The sequence below is a fragment of the Schistocerca serialis genome, chromosome 1 (assembly GCF_023864345.2).
Source record: "Schistocerca serialis cubense isolate TAMUIC-IGC-003099 chromosome 1, iqSchSeri2.2, whole genome shotgun sequence".
In the NCBI taxonomy this organism is placed as follows: domain Eukaryota; kingdom Metazoa; phylum Arthropoda; class Insecta; order Orthoptera; family Acrididae; genus Schistocerca; species Schistocerca serialis.
The window spans coordinates 866,295,486-866,318,591 of record NC_064638.1 but is presented as its reverse complement, the minus strand read 5'-3'; the positions used below and the strand labels follow the sequence as shown (position 1 = coordinate 866,318,591).

The following is a 23,106-nucleotide window of genomic DNA, read 5'->3' as shown; positions in this document are numbered from 1 at the left end:
ATCATAATTCTGATACTGAGATCTGTGTCATGCCTCTGTGGAATGTACGGTACATAGAAACTGGTGAATGTACATGTGAATTGCTCACTATACCAGACTCATAATTCCATTGTCTGCCCTTGTCAGGATAACTATTATTGTTCCTTGGATGTAACTTGTATTACTGGTAGTAAATAAAACACATTGTTTAACTATTTTTATTCATTATAACTGCGTCTCACAACATACGACATTTCATTAACATGGTCTAGCAAACACTGTCAAGCCCAGGACTTGTGGGGCTTGTGAAGAAGAAACACTTTTTGGTTGTATGGGAACATAAATCAGTCATGCTTGGGTCAATTATTAAGTAGCATTTGCAATTGTTTCTTCAAACTTCCTTGCTATATATCCTCTCTAACGGAATCAGGGTATGGCAAAGATGCAATTATGAAAAGTCAATGCATTCGCAAATCTTTGAAAAAATAATCTCAACAATACAAGAGCAATAACAAAAAACAGTAAATGTGCTGAATTAATGCATAAATCAATGAAACTGGTGGAGATACCTACATGATAATGTTTGATTTGTGCTGATGTAATGTGATTTGCAATGGCCATGAGTTGCATTAGAGATTATCACCTCTGGGAAGGTATAAAGTCATTTATAAGTTACCATAAAAGAGGTTAGTAGAAAAGAAGAGACATCATCACTCATGTTGTAGGTTACTTGGCTGCTATTGGGCATTTGAGCATGGTATTCAATCTTCAGCTGCTCCAGTTGAGACATGATAGCTGTATTTTGAATGCAATTTTGGCCCATGTACCCGAGGCACTGATTGCTCCCATCACATTTGATATTTGTAATCATCTCTCCTAATTTCAGGTTTCAGATAGACTCTGATATAATTAGGAATATTTGTTAACTCTTTTTACATTTATGTGGAAAGTGATTTTACTGAATAGAAATATAAGTATGCTTACAGGTGTGATATTTGTAAATTCCAGTAATCTACATCTACATTGGATTCTTTACTGCTGATTTACTTTTTGTGGCATACGTCAAAACACTGAGGAATAAGGGAAGATTCATTTCGACCTTTACAAGGCAACTTTGTATTCAATATGATTTGTTGGGTTTATAGTAAAGCATTAACATTTTAAAAGTCTACCACTGGTATTAACACCGAAGTTAAAATTAAAAAATGGAAACTCCATGTAGGGATATCAACAATGCAGAAAAGATAGATTGCTACTTACCATAAAGTTAACACACTAAGTTTCAGACAGGCATAATTAAAGGACACAGCCTTTGTCGTAGAAAGAGAAACACATGCCATTCGTTCATGCAAGCAAGCAGATATTTGCATGAGGTGCGCTTTCTTTTGTGAATGAATGGTATGTGTGTCTCTTTTTCTGACAAAGGCTATGGGTGAAAGCTTACATGTAAGTGTCTTTTAATTGTGCCTGCCTGCAACTAAGCATATTATCTTTATGGTAAGCAGCAATCTATCTTTTTCTATAACATTAAAATTAAGATATTTACTGCAGATTCAAACACCATTTGTTGGGATTAAAGTCAATCACAGTCAAACCAGTACAGAAACCCACTGCATGTAAGTGATGAACTAGTTTGAATCTCAAAACTTATTCAACAGTTGAGCACAGCACAGGGGCATTGCCATGTGACTTCTGTATTAGTTAACCACCTTGGATCATGCCATTCTCTTATTTAAAGAGTAGTCTACTGCAAGTAGATTGTTGATACTGAGCTCAAAACTCATTAGCATTGTGACAAACAAGGTGACACATTCACAGTCAGGCTCTTGCTGGTAGAGGAAATGTACAGCCATACCCCACTCTGTATGAAACGAATTGCCTACATCATGAACATAACACCAGAAGAAAAGAGGATTTCCACTGTGAGTTAAAGAACTTGACACTTATTCAGAAAGGGGTAAAGTACACTGGAACGAAAATTTTCAATTCCCTACCCAACAGCATCAAAAGTATAAGGAGTAGTACATCAGTATTTAAACGTAGCTTGAAAAATTATTTACTTGAGACCTCACTTTATTCACTAGAGGAATTCTTTCAGAGAAATAAGTAAAACCCAGATTGGAAAGATGTTTTTAAATTTTTTGACACTGTTTACTGTTAAACTAATGTAATAATGCCCTAATGTAAAAATTCCTGTTTTTCTCATTTCCATTTTTGGGTCACTTTTAAACCCAAAGTGGGAAGTTTTGATTACTGTTCAAGGTTAAAATAAATGCAATAATGCCCTAAATATGAAACTGCTATCTTCACATTTATGTTGACTAGTTTTTAAGCTAAAAAGTATGACTTTTGTGCACTGTTATTAATACTATAACAATGTCTTTATTCTATGTATTTTATTATGTATATTGACACGTTCCACATCTGAGTGACTTGCTCACATGTACAGATCTATGGAACAAGTATATAAATAAATAAATAAATAAATAAATAAATAAAAACTTACCATGTAAACAGAGTATTTACGTGGAGAAATGTGTCATCTACAAAGGCAGATAAGAGTCTCTGTACACTTTTCATGTAAACAGAAGTATTTATGTGAAGGAAGATGTCACCTCCAAAAGCAGACAGGAGTCTCAAATATGATATATGGATTACAAATGGCAAAGGAAATAGCTAGTATCCATAGGAAATTTTGTCATGAGAATCTGCTGTTAACACAAATATTTCATAATAAGTGTAAAATGTCAAAGTAGTGAACATTACCATACCACCTCTCATGTTTGTGCAACAATGTCACAGATAGCTGATGAGCTGTTCCGACCAAATAGGACCACCTTTGGAATGAGCCTTCCTGGCATTGATATACAAAGAGCTAGAGACCATGGTGTGCCTCCGTACAATGATCTGCGTGAGAAATGTGGGCTTCCAAGAGCAAATGACTTTGGTGATCTCATTGATACTACCCCTTATCCAGTAAGTGATACATATACTTCATTATTGCACATTTCTCATAATACTGAATTAAGTTATAACCAGAATTCAGTGAATGTGATATAATGTTTTTCTGGTGTATTTTTTAGTTTTAGAATTCTCAGGTGTCTGCCGAGGTCAAATCCATGATATTCTGACAAACAGGCTTGTTGCCAACTTCAGGTGGTTCCTGATGACTGATACTATGGTCAGGTTGGCATCCTGTATATGTTGGCTGTTACCCAGTCCATTGCTCCAGTCCTGTTGCTGTCAGTGCAGGGTTCCATGCCTGACTCAGTTGTAAGCTGCTATTAGACCTCCTTGGACCTTAAGTTCAATTAATTGCACGGAGCCGAGCCAAGGAGAAACGAAGTGTTCTGGTACAGTAAGGTCCACACACTGTGTGTGGAGAATGAGGACTTCAGTTCACAGTTGAGTGCCACCATCCCCATGACCATGACACTACCAACACCAACACCACCACCACCACCACCACCCACCACAGTGGCTGCATGGACAGCAACAAGAGTAGAATGATGGAGGAGTTAAAATCCAATGTTTATTGGACACTAACCTGAATGGAGCAGCAGCCATCAGCAACCACATGAAGATGGTAACAAATCTGTTTACTGAAATATCCTACAGAACTTATGACATGACCTTGGCAAACACCTGAGAGTTCTAGAAGTTTACTGTTAATAAAGCTGTGTGGCTCTAAATAACCTCCCCCTCTCCCCACCCCTCTTCTCTCTCTCTCTCTCTCTCTCTCTCTCTCTCTCTCTCTCTCTCTCTCTCTCTCTCTCTCTCTCTCTCTTCCCTTCTTCTTCTTCTCTAGCTATCTCCTTCCCTCCTCCACTAGAAGAAGGTATGTATACCTGCTTATGTTTATTCTGAGTAACTATTTTCGTCGTCGTTTACTACACAGACCTGTTATTTTTAAGTGCATGTTTTGACCTTTTTGATAATTTATAATGATTAAAAAAAAATCTTTGGCTTACTTTGATGTTTAAAAAAAGCTGACTTGAGACTATTAAAGACACAAGTTAAATTGAAGCAGAATTCTGTCCTAAGACACATGTGATTGCCCCTTTGTGTTCTTCATGTTTTAGACTGCAGAAGTATTACAGTGGGACTAAGATTTATGTCCTTTTCATACACAACCTGTGTGTAATGAGTTACTAATTTCCTATCAGTAGACAATATGAGCTAGCCTAATAAGAGGCCATTATTACAGCATGTGCAAAAAAATACTACAAAGGGTAGGGATTACTGCATGCATCTGTTCCAGTTATGACTTTCATTAGTCACCTTGTTTATATTTTCATTTCAACTGTTGTGGCAGATATTCTGTAAACTTTGCTGTTCCATGTAATGACCAGTCTTACTTCCCAGCACTCTAAGTCATCCTGTATTTATCTGCTTTCTGGGGTGATCCAGTGCAGTTCATTGGACAAATGTACATTTTGTCCTGATATCTACATGAACTGTATCAACTATCATATATGCATGTGCCCGTACTCTTCAGTTTACATTGTCAGTTCTCTGTTACTTATCCACTACTGGTTAATATTGTTTTCAAAGGCTAATATCTATGTTGTATTTCTATAATAAACAAATATTAAAATTTTCTCTCACTTGTGTCTTAGTATATTAGTTTTTTATGATAAAAATTCTGATCAAACAATTGTTATTTCTTTTCCAGGCAATTGTAAAAATGAAAAAAGTTTATAAACATGTTGATGATATTGATCCCATAGTTGGAGGAGCCTTAGAAAATAATATCCCTGGAACATTGATGGGTCCAACATTTCTGTGTCTTATGGTTAATCAGTTCCTCTTATCGCAGAAGTCTGACAGATTTTTCTACCTCAATAGGAAACAGGAGTATCCCTTTACTGAAGGTAAGTAAGAGAGAGATTAAGGCCAAATAAATCAACAAATGATGGAGATTATCCTCCTTGGCATACAAAACAGATCAGAGCACTGTTGCAGAAACAACAAAATGGCATGCCAAATACAAACGAATGCAAAATCTCCATGTTTGGTGATCTTTTACATAAGCTCAAAATTTAGTGTGGACAACAATGTGAGATGCTTAGAATAGTTTCCACGATGAAACTTTGTCTCAAAACCTAGCAGAAAATCTGAAGAGATTCTGGTTGTATGAAAAGTATGATAATGACAAGACACGTGATAGCAATAGAAATACTATCGACGACATTGCTGAAAAGCAGAGTACTAAACACAGCCTCCTGAAATTCCTACACCAAATGAGACGAAGTAAATATTCCAGAATTCAAATCAAGAACAGGTGCCAACATGAGTAACTTAAAAGTAGATGTCCTTGGAGTAATGAAGCAACCTAAATCACTTCACAAAAGCGAGTCTTCTGTTATAGACTATATACTAATTAGATTCCTTATAGAGTATGCCAATGCAATAGATCCATACTGAACAATCATATACATCTGTTTGCTCGACTAAAGATCCATACCCAAAGAGTGGAAAGTTGCACAGGTTACACCAATATTCAAGAGAGACAATACGAGTAATCCAGTAAATTACAGCCCACAACATAAATGTAAATATGCAGCAGGATATTGGAACACATATTTTGTTTGAACATTATGAATTATCTTGAAGAGAATGGTCTATTGACACACAGTCAACACAGTTGTAGAAAACATTGTTCTTGTGAAACGCAAATAGTTCTTTATGCACATGAAGTGTTGAGTGCTATTGACAAGAGATTCCAAATTGATTCCATATTTCTAGATTTCCAGAAAGCTTTTGACACTGTACCACACAAGCAGCTTGTAGTGAAATGGCATGATTATGGAATATTGTCCCAATTATGTGACTGGATTTGTGGTTTCCTGTCAGAGCAGTCACAGTTTATAGTAATTGATGGAAAGTCATTGAGCAAACCAGAAGTGATTTCTGGTATTCCTCAAGGTTGTGTTATAGGTCTTCTGCTGTTCCTTATCTATATAAATGATTTTGGAGATAATCTGGGCACAGTCTTAGACTGTTTGCAGATGATGGCTGTTGTTGATCATCTAGTAAAGTCATCATAAGATCAAAACAAATTGCAGAATTATTTAGAAAACATATCTGTATGGTGTCCGCATCTCGTGGTCTTACAGTAGCGTTCTTGCTTCCCGTGCATGGGGTCCCGGGTTCGATTCCTGGTGGGGTCAGAGATTTTCCCTGCCTCGAGATGACTGGGTGTTGTTGTGTCGTCTTCATCATCATCATTCATCCCCATTACGGTCGGAGGAAGGCAATGGCAAACCACCTCCACTAGGACCTTGCCTAGTCGGTGGTGCGGGTCTCCCGCATTGTTCCCTATGCTCCTCGGAGTGTGGGATCTCATCATCATCATCATCATAATCTGTATGGTGCAAAAATTGGCAATTTCTCCTAAATACCAAAAAGTGTGAGGTCATCCACATGAGTGCTAAAAGGAATCCATTAAATTTCAGTTACACAATAAATCAGTCAAAGCCAAAGGGTATCAATTCAACTAAATACATAGGAATTACAGTTATGAACAACAAATTGGAAAGAACACATAGAATATGTTGTGAGGAAGGCAAACCAAAGACTGCATTTTATTGGAAGGAGACTTAGATAATGTAACAGATGTGCTAAAGAGACTAGGCTTGTCTGTCCTCTTTATAGAGTACTGCTGCACTATGTGGGATCCTTACTAGATAGGATTAATGGAGTACATCTAGAAAGTTCAAAGAAGAGCAGCATGTTTTTTATTATCATGAAACAGGGGAAATCAGGGCTTGCATAGAAAGATATGTGTGTTAGTTTCTTCCGCGCACTGTTGGAGATTGGAATAATAGAGAATTATTGTGAAGGTGGTTCGATGAACCCTCAGCCAGACACTTAAGTTTGATTTGCAGAATATCTATGTGGATGTAGAGGTAGATGATGTACACACATCAAAATTTATGTTTTGCTGTTTTTTTTCCCCTAGAGCCATTGGAGAAACTAAAACTGTAGTCCTTCTAGTTTGCTTTTTCATCTATCAAAAATCAATCTACTGATATTTCTCGTTTTAGGTCTTATTACAAGTGAGCATATTTATTAACTACTGTAGTCAGTGCAACACATGAAGCCTTCTATAACTATTTTTTATTGAAAGACCACTTGCAAAATCCAATGAAATTCTGGTAGTATGTAAAAGCTCAGTGGCACCAAAATTAGTGTCCTGACACTCATGGATGATACTGGAATCGAAATTTATGATAGCAGTGTCGCGAGCAGCCCTGTAGAGGCGATCCCACAAATTCTCAATTGGGTAGCTCAGTTGGTAGAGCACTTGCCTGCGAAAGGCAAAGGTCCCGAGTTTGAGTCTTGGCCCGGCACACAGTTTTAATCTGCCAGGAAGTTTCATATCAGCGCACAGTCTGCTGCAGAGTGAAAATCTCAATCTGGAAACATCCCCCAGGCTGTGGCTAAACCATGTCTCTGCAATATCCTTTCTTCCAGGAGTGCTAATTCTGCAAGCTTCGCAGGAGAGCTTCTATGAAGTTTGGAAGGCAAGAGACAAGATACTGGCAGAAGTAAAGCTGTGAGGAGAGGACAGCGCATGAGTCATGCTTGGGTAGCTCAGATGGTAGAGCACTTGCCTGCGAAAGGCAAAGGTCCTGAGTTCGAGTCACGCACCGGCACATAGTTTTAATCTGCCAGGAAGTTTCTTACTTGCCCTTTTTCTAAAATGTTCTCATCATACAGAAACCACTGGAGAGAAAATGCTACTTTGTTCTGTTTTCTAGTACCTCTTCCATTGTTTCAGCTGATATGATGACTTTTTGTGTAAAGGGATCCACCACAATTTAAAATCCCCTATTTAACTTCTTTTTGCTGCATAAACTTTAAAGAGGCCAAGGCGGCTGGATTCAGTGTTACAAGACAAATACTGATCTGCAAAATGCAGTCAATCACACATTCACAACTTTCTTTTTGTGCTGCTAAAGTCATAATCAGATGGTAGTTACCAGTGGCCCCTAATGGGGAATCAATGGTAGTTGTCAGATCTGCCACTGTTTGTTACGATCAATAACATTCTTGTAACTATATGATTGCAGTTTTGGGCCCCATATGCAGTGTCAAACAAACAATGCTCTCTTATGTTTTGGGGACAGAGTTTGTGACGTTCGCCTTCTTTATTTCTTCGTCGATAGCCCTCGGTGTCAATGTATGCATTGTTATATTGGCTGAAAAAAAGGAGGGGGGGGGGGAGTCCAGCATTGGCTACTATGTAGCCAACAGTTGCACAATTGTGTTTCTAAGTTCTTTACTTTCACTGTTCACAACCACCCAATGTTACATAATTATATGCACACTTGACTATTGGTAAATATCGATAAGCCTCAATAAGAGGTTGCGGGCAAACATCAGCATTCTGCTACAATAGTTTGCTAACCACACAGTTCACAGTTCTTGGAAAATAATAAGGTACATGTGACACTATTTCACAAATAAATTGAACAGATGTTGTCATTACTTGATCTAACACACGGCCTATTTGTGTTACACTTATTCCACTGTTAAGTTGATGCATTGTTGGTACTTTAACTAGTACACAATTACCCTATGAAAATAGGACATGGATTGTCTGTCTTGGGACCAAAAATTGGTCCTTTATATATCCTCACAGTAATAGGCACTGAAACTATACATTGTTCGATGTTTAAGTTACAGAAATTACAATTAAAACACAACTCATTCAATTAACTGAACACATCAAAAAATTCCTCCTTTTTAGTAGTACATTCTACCACAAGGGTTAGGCCACATTTTTCATTTAAATAATGAAATTAATAGATTTTGTTATACAAACAATACTTTTGACAAACCTGGTAATTATTTTGGAATTAATTAAGGGCTAGCTTTGCTAATATGTTTTCAAAAAGGGCCAAATAAATACTTTAAGAATCCTAGTAGTTCTTCGAAATGTTTATAATTAGTACAGAATATATATTTGTTTATAAGTAAACAATAGAATCTAAACCACAAAACAATTACTGATTTCACACTATAACAAAGGTATTAGCTATGAATGGTCAAAATAAATTAGGAAATTGATTACATACACAAAACTAAGCACAAACTTAGATCTGTTGCTATATTCCTTAAGACTGAGGGCCAAACTTTTTCTTTATGGAAATGAAAATTATACTCATGCATGTTAATGGTAATTAGGCAAAAATGAAAATAAAATGAATTTAAGGAGGCAGATGCCTAAACAAGACAGAGGAAGTAAAGAGATTCCAGCTTGCTTCATCACAAGTTCTCAAGATAATGGTATAGAATGGTGTAACGTCATTAGGACCTTTCTTACCTTGGCCCTCATGAACAATAAAACATACCTTCATCTATTTTATGTGGTGTATCTCAAAATTAAAAACTCACAACTGCACAAGATAAAAATTTCTTACACTGTCAGGCAGGAAGTGGCACGTTTTGCATATAATCAAATGACAGACTCAAACAGTAAATCTGTCTTTTCAGATTTGAGCTACTTTTTCCACTGTAGTGTAAAACTTACAAACTCATATTTTATGTGTAAACATTCCTTGAAATACCTCAGTGAAATGTTTGTGGTACACAAAGTATAACAGTATAGTATATTAAAAAGTATTCCGCCTTATCTTTCTTTTATTGGTCTGTTTTTTCATCATTCTTTGGAACTTCAAAATCTGAGCTGCTCATCTCAGTACTGCTGTGGAATAGTTACTCAGAGCGTACAGCAAAAATCACCAACTGGTTCAGCATGATACCAGACCTGCCACATTTATTTTGCAAACATGGCAATTCCTGTAGGTGTCCCCTATTGGAATAAAATGCAGATTTCAATCTGATCTCTCAAAGTGCCAAGGGAATGACGATGTCCCATTTTGATTGCTATCAATCCACCTATGTCTCAATAAACCAAAAGCAACAAAATTTGCATTTTAAATCTTTTAGGGGTTATCACCTTTTTGTAATGAAGAGATTCACTGGAATCAGCCAATTTATACAAGTTTGTGGGTGCAGCAATTTAAAGTGATAATTGTAGGTAAGACTTCATTCATTGAAAGAACACTGGGAAAAAGCAAGGAATTGATGAAAGAGATTGCTTAGTAAAGATTAGTGTGAAATGAAAAATTATAAAGTTCTTTTGTAAAATACTGTGATTAGAGTAAAACATTCTGTAGGCAAAATAATAACCTAATTTCTACTATACACAACTATGTTTCAGTTTCACTTCCCAAAATTTTTCAACTCGCTTTTGAATGTACAAGTACACATTCTATTAGTATTAAAACTTAATTGTCTGTGAAATCTCAATGTTAATTTCATGTTTAATCTAGTTTTTAAATGACATTGTCCTTCTGTTGTGTTTCCAGTTGACATTTTCACTATTCTGTAATCTCAGTGATTATTTGTGTAAATTTAAAGTAGCACTACATTGCCTACATGTTTCTTAGTTCCCCATGTAAATTGTTTGTATTCTCTGTATGTGAAGTTACTATATTCATCAACGAACAATTTTGTGTACATTTTTTTAAATGGCAGTCCATTGCCTATTTTTTTTCTCCAAACTACATATTTGTTAAGAAAAATGACTTTTCCTATATCATGTGTACTTTGTACAATATGTGATCCACAGGATAAATAAATAAATAAATTAATAAATACTGCTCAAGTTTGTTGGACACATAGCTTATAGTACTAGTAGGAGATACTGAACATATAGAAAGAGGGGCAGTGTGAATGGTCACAAGTTGTTTGACGCAAGAGAGAGTGTCACTGAGATGCTGATAAACATTAATTGGCAGACACTTGAATTAGACACTATGAAGGTTCTGACCTTTCTTGCTGCAAATGCTGCTTGCAAACAACCTGATCCTACAGCTTAACCCCAGTAAGATTCCTGGAATGTACTGTCCTACATGATTCTTTGGCTTCACTTTGTTGTCTAGGAGCAGATTATAAACCCACTGCTCTAGACACCTACCACAGTGAGTTGTGCTGTCCTGATGCTCTACTGAAAACTAGTCTATATATGTACAAGATAAAGAGTAGAGATCTAAGCTATAGACATCTGCAAACTACAGACATTTGCAAACTACAGACATCTGCAAGCTATAGACATCTGCAAAAAGGGTGTGGGGCAGCAAGAGGGGAACCTTGTCCCTTCTGGAATCTGGATACAGGTTTTTTATTTATTTCGGAATTCTCATGAATTTCTAACAATGGTTATCTACAACTCCACTATACTACATATTCAACATCACTGACTGTGATGGGATGTACTGTTACTTGAGCAACCTCTATTTTTATATTTAAGGTTTTTTGATTGTCACACTATTTATGGGAAATTAAGCTGATTTCCTGGTGCAGTGACAGTTTCTTCCCTGTTCTGTAGTCAAGATAAATGTGAACCATTACAGAATAGTGCCAAGATAGTGGCTCCAATCATATCTCTTTCACATTATAGTACAGTCCATATCAAGTTGTAGAAAGGGACCGGTTCAACTCCCTAACACACTGATTCCTAGCATAGTACAAACATAGAAGCAGTTTATGTGCCCATCACTTGTCGTCAACTCCCTCAAGGAATGTCCCCTCATCTTACTACACAGTGGAAAACAACAGTAGCTTACCATTTGTATGTGAACAAAGAAGACCTCTGGAAACCTGCTAATTCCACAGTCTGTTTTACACTCCAAAACTATTGTGGTAGATACTGAAGAACATGGCCATGTAGGTGTGTTCATCTATACTTAATCTATAGGCCAAATATATCAGTTGAAAAACAGAAAATGCTATTTTTGTGGTAGAAGAGTGGAAAAAAGTGTGAAGCAAGTCACTGGGGTGTAACATGGTGCCACATCCAGTTGCAGAGCTAGAACTCCTACAGTCTAATTGGCTGAGCTGCACAACTATGTGGCAAACTTCGAGACAAGGCCCACCTTGGTTCAGTCTTGAGCTGTTAAAACTTTATCATTCTGTCCTTAGTGGTTGTTTCTACTGCTTTAGGCAGAACGGTTGTAATTGATATGGGTCTGTAGTGTCTACTTGACTGTATATATGACTTTACATACTTGTAGCCTTTATTAATTGACTGACTATATTTCAGGACAAATCAAGGAAATTAAGAAAGCTAGCATTGCCAGGCTTATGTGTGACCATACAGGTGTTCAAAAGATTCAAAAACAAGCATTTTTGCAGATATCTAAGAGGTATGTACAAACATATTACATTCTACTACAGATTACTTTTCCCTCTGACAGTTTATAGTTTATTCTATTTGTGTATTATGTAACAGAAACTGAAAGACTAAAATGTTGCTCCTACAGTGCTGAAAAGAACTGTGGATATCCACATACCCTGAAATTTGCATTTTTTGCACAAATGGTTATGAGTACACTGAAATAAAATTAGTGTCTACTCATACATCCTTCTTGAATCAGTATGGTAAGCAACTGGGAGATCAGTGATTTGGTTAGTTGTTGAACATATTTCCATTGTCATGTTTTTGTGGGTTTGCTGTTTTGTGATGGCTAAACTTAAAGAACATTGTGTCTGTAGAAAGTATTGTTTTCAGCTTGCTTGAGGAAACTGCTGCCTAAATGTAGCAAATGTTGATTCAAGCTTAGAGACAATGACACATACAGATTTGCAACTGGCATAAGTGTTTCAAAAATATGTGAACTTTGACTTATGATGACAACCCTCGCATCACATCTGAAAATGTTTACAAAATGAGGGCTTTGAGAGTAAGTTATTGTACATGTGAACTTCTTCACTGAGAAGAATTAACTTGAGAAGGACTGCCATGAAGTTTGTGCCATGACAGCTTCAAAATGGCCAGAATCACCATGATATGGATGTCTTCAGGGATCTGAAACAGTTGTGTTACTACAACCCAAACTTTCTTTCAAAGATTGTGCCATGATGACAATTCTAAAATTAAACAGTAATCATTGCAATAGAAGAGTTGGTCTGAGAAGTCAAGGGTAGCATTAAGCCCATGTTGATACCTGTGTGACATTGTAAATAAAGAGTTCATGATTCACGATCAGATGTTCAATAATATTGAGCTGAGTCTGTGCTTTCACATTTTTAGATCTGTCGCCAGCAACTCACAAGGATTCTACAGTTGATTATTGGTAAAATCAATACTCATATTTGTTTACAAATTCTTTTATAGATATCTGTGGACACTACATTCACAGAAGAGCATGTGTCTAGTATCACTGTAATGGGTGTGAACTGTGACAAATTAAGTTTCCAACCACTGTTATTGAATATATTTGGATGGGAGATATGTTAGATAAGTGCAGGGGACAGAGAAGCATTGGTATATACTGTTCTTTAAGGAAGCCATGTATATTCCTTGCCAAATGCAATCAGGCATTTTCCTCTGCAAAGTGACACATGGAGTTGTCCGATAGTGAGCCAGTATCTTGAGCTAAAAACTTCTTTGTTATTGACGGTGGTCTTCAGTTTTCTTTTATTAAATGTGAATCAAGATAATGTGCTGTGCTCAATGACAACAAACCCATCATTTCAGGTATTTATCCACAGTAATGCAGAATTACAGATTACGCCCATAATGATGGCATTACTGTGGACAATCTTTATAGTCAAACAATCTTTATTTACGTAATACTCCTTTCCTGGACACTGAGTAATTTTCAAACCACTGTTCAAAAAAGGTGATAAAGCAAAGAGTTTTCCAACTATTGGGCAGTTTCATTGCTAACAGTTCCTTCTAAAATCATAGAGGTATGTATGGTCAAGAGAATTGTGGACCGTCTTAATAAGCATAACATTGTTAATAAAAGCAGGTTTGGATTCCAAAAGGGTATTCCAACTGAACACACAGTTTCCTCATTTGTCAACCAACTTCTCGTATCCATACACAATAAAGTGTCACAAGCTAAATCATTTGATTTAGATCACAAAATTCAGCTTATGAAGGCTGAGCAGTGTGACTTATATGGTAAAGTAGGCTTCAGTCATATCTAGATGACAGAAAGCAGAAGCCAGTAGGCTTTGTGCTTGGTCCCTTACTTTTCCAATCTTTACCAATGATTTGCCATGTTGTATGAAACAAAAGCACACTTCTCCCTATTTACAGCTGACACAACCATTATGACTGACAAAGTGCCAAGCTGCAGTCTAGAGAACTCTGTGAAAACTATAGTCAAAGAAGCTATAGACTGGTTCACTTAAAATGGTCTGCCCCTCCATGTTAACAAGACAATTCATTCAGTTTCAAACAGCAAACAAAAAATGGAAAGTATTGAAGTAACATGTGGTGACAAAGAAATATTGAGGGTTGAGTCTACCACATTCCTGGGATTACTTATTAACAATAATCTAAACTGGTCAGTTCGCATAATTGACCTATGTAAAAGACTGACTTTGGCAACATTTGCCTTTCTCTCAATTTCATCTGTAGCTTGGGAAAAATAAAAGCTGCATATGCCAGATATGTACATTTGTTTATGACATATGGTATCATGTTCTGGGGAAACCAGTCATGAGCAAATAAAGTCTTTATAAAGTCTAATTGCACAGAAGAGAGTCATCAGAATTATGGGTAGATTAGACCCTAGATGGTCTTGCAGAAATTGATTCAAACAGCTGGGGATCCTCACCATGTCATTCCAGTACATTTTTTCACTAATGTGTTGCATGAATAACAATCATACAAATTACAGAACAAACAATGAATATATGATCATCATAAGCAAACATGATCTTCACAAAGATATAAAAATATCTCACTGTGGTGTAGAAAGGGGTACATTATTCACACTCAAAAGTATGCAATTAACTTCCAGTTCACATTTAATCAATCTTTGGGGATAAGACTAAATTTAAAAAAAAAAAAAAAGCTAAAACTTTATCTTTTGAGTAGCTCTTTCTGTTCTTTACAGGAATTTTTTGACAATGTGTAATAATTAGTGAACTGTGTTTAATTTTAAGCATTCCTATAAGAAATGACTATGTAGGACTGGTATACCAATTATTAACAGAAGGCATTTTATATGAATTAGAATGTAAGCCTTATAATTTGTTTGTGGAACCATTTTTGCGACTGTGATCTGTGTTGCTATTTGAACACTTGAACCTCGTGTATCTTTTTCATATGATTTAGATGGTAAGCCACATGGTCATTTACATATGATTATTACTGTATGAATCATACATGTTCTACATCCTAGGGATACATTCACATCAAGGAACCATGAAACTCAAAAATAAATAAATAAATGCTGACAAACCAGTATGAAATGTTGACTAGAACTTGATTTATTTTTTTTCACTTCATTGTACAGCTCCCCACCAGCTCATGTGATGTAAAAATTACCTTACTTGTCATAGGAAAGAAATGAAAAATTAATGAGGATGGCTAAACAACTGCGACCAGTATAGTACTAGACTCTTCAGCCATAATAAAATTGTGATTTACTAAATAGTTGTCATTTATGCTACATTTCATGAAATATTTCCCAAGAGAGTTAGAGATCTTTGATCGTTCAATTGAAGCACTTATGTCAGCACTGATTAAGGATGCTATGAATATAATTTTCTGCTATGTAACTGATCCTTACAGCCAATCATTCAGTAATATGAAAATTGAGCAATTGTATGAATCAGGAGAAATTTTTAAGGTACTCTCTATCTTTACTAATTTGTACCATTGTGGAACTAGAAATGAAGGGGGCCTTGCAGGATGATTGCTTTGGTAGGAACTGATGTCTGTGCCACTGGATGCAATTGGTTAATGTAAGATGCACACATGATTATGTACCCTTGCCTATCCTTGGATAGTTAGTAATAAAAAACATGAAACTGCCACCTACTTTTACGTAGACATTTCCATGCTCACTGGTATAAAGTAATAATGAAATACACGAGACAATTATACATTGGAGGAAAGATGAATACAGGAAAATTTAGCACCTCTAGATGAAACTAGAATCTAATTATGTAACAAGACAAAGCAATGAAGACTTCATTTTCAGAGCCCAATTGTGATACATAATAGACCACTAATGTTCCATACATTTGAACTGTTTAATAATGTGATGGTACATACAGGAAACCAACTGCCAAAAATATAGACAGGGAAGCCCAATACAGATTCCAGAAATGCAACATTTCAGTAAAGAATGTCATTGATACCCAAAGCACACTTGCTTCCTAACACTAAACAAAATCCCATATCCAGACATTTACTTTATGATGCATGAGCAAGTTTTTGGTCACAAAATGCATTTGTACTTAAGTGAGGAAATATTCATCTTTAGTGTCGAATTTATGTTATGAATATTACTTTCAATCCCTGTGTCTACAGTTTGGTGGGCACTTATGTTGAGGTGCATTTGTACCATATACCTACCAATACTTATGGAAGATGAAGCTCTATTTAATTGTTGTGGAAAATGCATAAAAGAGGCAGCACCATTCAAGATACCAGTGCTCTCAACTCTAGGACTTCACTGACAAACCAGTATATGTCATATGCATGGCACAGAAGATAGTTAATTTGTTACTGAAACATGAACAGTAATGAAGAAATTATGGTAATTTACAGCAAAGAGAGAAATTGTGTCCCACATTAAAATGAATAATGGTTGGAGTTAGCCATGTGTCATTAACAACATCTACATTTACATCTACGTGATTACTCTGCTATTCACAATTAAGTGCCTGGCAGAGGGTTCAATGAACCACCACTATACAGAGAGCAGTGTATCATATTATGAGCTGGGAATGGGGATGGGAATTGGGTGCAGTTTACTAGAAAGAACCATCCTGCCATTCAGTTGAAATGCAATTCTGAAAAACCTGTATTTAAAATGTCGAACAGTACTGGAATACTGAATAATAATCTAGCATCTGAACCACAAAATCACCTTAGTCAGTTGTTCTGCATTCATAAACATATAAAACAATTTCTCAGCAGTCTGGGGAGCAAATCATGTTTAATGTCAAAGTATAAATGTGCTCTGAGGAAAGTCATCAGGCCGGCCAGAGTAGCCGTGCGGTTCTAGGCGCTACAGTCGGGAACCGGGCGACTGCTACGGTCGCAGGTTCGAATCCTGCCTCGGGCATGGATGTGTGTGATGTCCTTAGGTTAGTTAGGTTTAATTAGTTCTAAGTTCTAGGCGACTGATGTCCTCAGAAGTTAAGTTGCATAGTGCTCAGAGCCATTTGAACCATTTTTCAAAGTCATCAACTCCAAATCAAATTCAGCAGCTGGACTGGTGTACATGAATAACAAGTTAGGAGCACCCTGTGTTCATGTCTGTGTGTAGCAAAGCATTATAAAATGTTAAAGTTTTTGGTGCTTTACCATATGGTTATGGAATACTAGGCTCATGAGTTCATAGTTTCTTATGGCAAGGCAATTATGAAGAATAAAGTTTTTCTTTGAAGTTCATTCTTCCAGCGATGTTCCTAAAAAGAAACCTCTGAAGATTAATTTGTCACCTCTCAGATTGTACCCACTCCTCTCTGACAGTAGAAAATGCTCATCAGTGTCTAGCAGACAAGCAAAGGCTAATTTTAAGCTCTTTTTACATGAGTGGCTTTTATTTTTCTAAGTCCATGGTGGATGCGAGTCACAGGCCAACATGTAAATCAGCCATCAACCACATTGTGAGTGAATTGGCAATTAGATTAAAAATACCTTTTGTTCCATACATCCATAGTGAGGAAATCATCAAATGTGAAGAACATGACAAAAGACAAGAAAATATAACACATACTAAAAAATAAATTGCTAGTATTTAAGTGGAATAGCCGTCGTTGATGGGAAATAAGTAAAAAAAGGATCTTAAACATAGTTTCATTTAGGATGTAATAACAAGCTTGTCAAAAAATATATAAATGTTTAACACTCTGATGTGCATATGAAAAAATTTAGTAATGAAAATTATCAGTAATATATACATACACCATTCAGTTCTGCTACAAAATTTGTCAGTGGAGTAGGAGTATTTAATCACCAATAAATACTTAAAGCTACTCTCAAACTGAATTTTATTAGGAGTCAAACTTTTAATGGGTGCTGGCATATTATTGAAAATGTATCCCTGAGTAATGGACACCTTTCTGCAATAAAGTAAGTGTCTTTAAATCTTTATAAAGGTTATTTGTATTCTTTGTATTGATCCATGAAATGAGTTATTGGTCTGGGAAAGAGATGTATTGCTTATGACAAATTTCATTAAGGAATAAGTACACTGGAAAGTAGTTATCAGTATTCCCTGTTTCTTCAATAGGCCTCTACAGGGCACTCTGAAAACTTTACCTTGGTTTGATGAGTTATCCCAAATATTGATCCTGTATGACATTATTACTGATTTTTATTTTCATGTCATTGATGTCTGACAACTACCATACTGCAAATATAGAACAACAGAATATCCAGGATGGAATAAGGACAATAAAAAGGAGAGATTGCTACTCACCATACAATTGAGATATTGAGTTGCATACAGGCACAACAAAAAGACAGTTAAACACATGAGGTTTTGGCCAAAAGGCCTTCTAAAGTAGACAACACACACACACACACACACACACACACACACACACACACACACACACCAAAGAAACCACTGTCTCTGGCCACTAAGGCCTTGGCGGCCATGTCTGTGTGAGTTGTGCTTCTGTCAATGTGTGTGTGTGTGTGTGTGTGTGTGTGGTGTTTTGTGAACAAGGATTTTTTGCCAGAAGCTCAGTTGTTTAGCAGTCTTTTTGTTGTGCCTGTCTGCAACTCAACATTGTAAATATCAATTTGTTAAAGTGCATCATCAGGCTGAAGATATCTGTCCCCAATTGAATTTATCATCAAGTGGTAATCCCAAGAATTTTATTCTGTGAAACTTTTCCATATGACTGTCATTATATTTTAGAACTATATGGAGTGGCAATCTCTTAAGAGTCCTGGACTGAATATAATGTATCTTTCCAAAGTTTAATGACAAGCAATGACAAAAGCCATTAATTAATGTCCAAAAATTTCAATAACCAATCTTTCTAAAACTGTACTCAATCTGTTATTTGTTGCATTGTTTTTTATCATCTGCAAACCAAACAAACATTGCATATGATAATGTTATTGATGAAAGATCATTAGTATACACAAAAAAAGTATGAGCCACATGATGGAAACTTGTGGCACACCACATATGATTAGTCACCAGTTGGATGATGAATGATAGCTTAATAAAAGATTGTCAATGTGTTTAGTAGCTGCATATTTTGTCCCTCCTTGTGTCAAAGTTAGATACAATAGAAGCTAACACAGATCAGTTTTCCCTTCTGGTGTTTCACTGGTCAGTATTTCTGTTACTCTCAAACTCAGACGGATTGCTGAGAATGAAATGATGTAGTGTGCATCTGTGGTTAATATTCCCAGCTGCTTAAAAAGATGCCCACATTGAATTATTTTTGTCTCAGTGAGGAGTTACCCCACAATATTTTCCTGCAGACATTGTTGTATGAAAATATGGAAAATAATGTACTGACTTTTATATCTCCAAAGTTGACAATCTTGTTGGTGTTCTGAAATGTTTGTATGATGCTTTCATATTCTGTCAGTTCCTGCAAACAATAGAATTTGCCTTACAAACAACAATGTAGGAAACACAGATTGCTACTTACCATAGAGAAGAGACTTTAAGTTGCAGACAGGCACAGCCTTCCTCAATAAAGACACACACACACACACACACACACACACACACACACACACACCAGTCAAGTCCAGCATTTGGGTCTGGAATGAAACATCATGAGGGATGCAAACAGCAATCTGAAGGGTGAGGGTGAGGATGAGCACAGGGACTAGGTTGTAAACAGGCAGAGCATCAGGAGGTTGTGGGGCAGGGAGGTGGGGAAAAAAAGAACAAAGAAGGAGAGAGTGAGGAAAGACGAGTGGATGCATTGGCAGAGGGCTGCAAATAAACAGGGTGGGAGGCGAGCATGGGCAGGAGATGACAGGACAGAGGGGTTGGAGCTGTTCGTTGGAGGGTGCGGGGATAGTATGTTACTGTACGTTAAGGCCGGGATAATTATGGGTGTGGAGAATGTGTTGTAAGGATAACTCCCATCTGAGCAGTTCAAAAATCCTGGTGGTGGAGGGGAGGATCCAGATGGCTCAGGTAGTGAAGCAGCCATTGAAATCAAATGTGCTATGTTCAACTGCATGTTGCGCCACAGAGTATTCTACTTTTCTCTTGGTCTCAGTTTAGTGGCGGCCGTTCATCCTGGTGGACAGCTGGTTGGTAGTCATACCAATATAAAAAGCTGTGCAATGATTGCAGCAGAGCTGGTGAATGATGTGGCTGCTTTCACAAATGGCCCAGTCCCTGATGGCAAAGGATAAACTTGTGACAGGACTGGAATAGAAAGTGCTGGGTGGGTGCATTGGGCAGGTTTCACACCCGGGACTTCCACAGGGATATGATCCTTGTGGCAAGGGATTCAGATTGGGAGTGGCATATGGATGGACTAAGATGTTGTGGAGATTGCATGGGTGATGGAACACAACTTTAGGAGGGGTGGGAAGCATTTCAGGTAGGATGTACCTCATTTCAGGCATGATGATAGATAATCAAAGCCCTGGCAAAGGATGTTGTTCAGTTGTTCCAGTCTGGGGTGGTACCGGCTGACAAAAGAGACACTCCTTTGTAGCTGGCTTTTGAGGGTGGTGGGAGAATACGGGTTGTGAGGGGAAATAGCATGGGGGATCTGTTTGTGTACTATGTCTGGGGGCTAGTGCCTGTCTGTGAAGGCCTTGGTGAGACCCTCAGCATACTGAGCAAGGGAGTTTTTGTCACAACAGATAAACCATCCTCAAGTAGCCAAGCTATGTGGGAGGGAATTTTTTGTGTGAAAGGGATGACATTCATCAAAATGCAGGTACTGTTGGTGGTTGGTGCGTTTAATGTGGACAGAGGTGTGGATGGAGCCATCAGAGAAGAGGAGGTTGACATCTAGGAAGGTGGCATGCTGGGTTGAGGAGGACCACATGAAGCAAATGGGAGAGAAGGTGTTGAGGAAGTGAAGGAATGAAGACAGAGTGTCTTGGCCCTGGTACACACCATGAAGCTATCATCAATGAACCTGAACCAGACTAGGGGTTTGGTGTTTTGGGAGGCTAGGAGGGTCTCCTCTAAACGACCCATAAAAAGGTTGGCATAGGAGGGTGCCACGTGGGTGCCAGTGGGTGTGTTGCCGATTTGTTTATGTACCTTCCCTTCATATAAGAAGTAGTTGTGGGTTAGGACAAAGTCAGTAAGATGTATGAGGAATGAGGTAGTAGGTTTGGAGTCTGAAGGACATTGAGAAAGGTAGTGTTCAATAGCAGTAAGACCATGGGCATGAGGGATGTTGGTGTATAGGGAGGTGATGTCAACAGCGACAAGCAGGAATCCAGGGGGTAAAGGTTGGGGATGGTGGAGAGTCGGTGAAGGATGTGGCTGGTGTCTTTGATGTGGGAGGCTAGATTATGGTCAGTTGCTTGGAGGTGTTGGTCAATGACTGCCAAAATTCTTTCAGTGGGGGCACAATAACCAGCCACATCGGGGCATCCAGGCATATTGGGTTTGTGGATTTTGGGGAGCATGTAGAAGGTAGGTGTGCGGGGCGTCATAGGTGTGAGGACAGAAATGGATTCAGGGGAGATGTTCTGCGAAGGGCCTAAGGTTTTAAGCAGGGATTGGAGTTTGTGTTGGACTTCTGGGATGAGATCACTCTGGCATAGTTTGTAGGCTGAGGAGTCAGACAATTGGCAGAGGCCTTCTGCCAGGTAGTCACAGTGATTCATAACAACAGTGGTGGCACCTTTGTCTACAGGTAGGAAGATTAGGCCATGATATGTTTTCAGATTGCGAATGGCTGTTCTTCCTTCTGCTGAAAGGTTGGTGTTCTGAGGAAGGTCCTCCACCCCCCCTCCCCCCAGCACACTGTTTCATTGTATTACACATACTAGAAATTATTCACAGAATAAATGCAATAGTAATAATTTATTTTTGTTTTTGCATGTTTCAGGAATTCGTTAGTAGATTGTAGACATATTCCTGCTGTTGATCTGTCAGCGTGGAAGGAAAAATGGAATGTTGCTTGAACTAGTATCAAGAGCAGCATCCTGCTTTGAGTTATTACTGTGAAAATACTGCTTTGAAATCAGTATGAAATAGTAAAAATGTGTCAAACTTGTAAGAGTTTGAAGTGCTTCACTTCACTGTTAGATGGGTGAAACAACTGGGTTTGGGCTTAAAGAAAAATGTTGTAAGGAAAAAAGTGTTTAATCATGAAAAATAAAAGCAAAGAAAAATTCTTACTTGTCTGATGAGTCTCTTAATGATTTGTCATTACAATGCAGTTTCTAGCTGTTTCTGTGCCTCACTATTTTATTTCATTATGTATTGTAATCGCGCGTTTAATAAAAGCCTTGCATTTTTACTACCTCTCCAATTAGTCACATGTAATCATATGGCAGTGACAAATGGACCTTTTGAACCAATTTAGTAGATTCTTATTGTAGAGCTGGACTAAGTTATTTTGTGGCACATCAGATCTAACTTCTGACATTAAATGAAGACACAGTTTTTGATGCTAAAAGCAGTATTAAGAATCACTGTTGTAACCTGAGTGTAACTATGATATGTTAAAAAAGTGTTAAAATGCCAATAAAAGATTTTATTCATGTCTCCAGCCTAGAAAAATTGCTAAACTAGTAGTAAAATTGATGACTATTTCTTCAGTTTAGGGCACATAATACCTGGGTCATTAGTGAGTGTATTGTTTTTAGAATGATACAAGTATGTCTATGAGGCATTATGTGAAATAAAGTTATTCTGTTCTACCAGCAAAAAAAAAAAAAGTGAATATGCTCCTGTTTAAAAAACTTGAAAAGTGGAGTACCAGGTGCCTCATTATACCTTCCTCAGCTCCTTTAAAAACTTTCAAAAAAAAATTGGCATGTGAACATATTCATGCTCTTTTTAACATGCAACTTGCATCTCATTCCCACAAGTAACTCTCTCATATTCACCACTACATCGCTACAAGGTGCTCATATCCATCCACTCCCAGTCCCTCATTCAGCCC

General features: G+C 37.4%; 1 protein-coding gene across 2 annotated transcripts in view; it reads left to right on the top strand.

Moving 5' to 3' along the window:
* Nucleotides 1-22,705, top strand: part of LOC126485663 (peroxidase-like) — a 61,735-nt gene extending 39,030 nt beyond the window's left edge. For both annotated transcript variants that reach the window (XM_050108892.1, XM_050108891.1), the window contains exons 4-7: nt 2,782-2,955; nt 4,655-4,853; nt 12,098-12,200; nt 22,045-22,705. In XM_050108892.1, the coding sequence (XP_049964849.1) occupies nt 2,782-2,955; nt 4,655-4,853; nt 12,098-12,200; nt 22,045-22,120 (552 nt within the window). In that variant the 3' untranslated portion in view covers nt 22,121-22,705. The remainder of the gene's footprint in view (nt 1-2,781; nt 2,956-4,654; nt 4,854-12,097; nt 12,201-22,044) is intronic.
* The last annotated feature ends 401 nt before the right edge of the window (nt 22,706-23,106 follow it).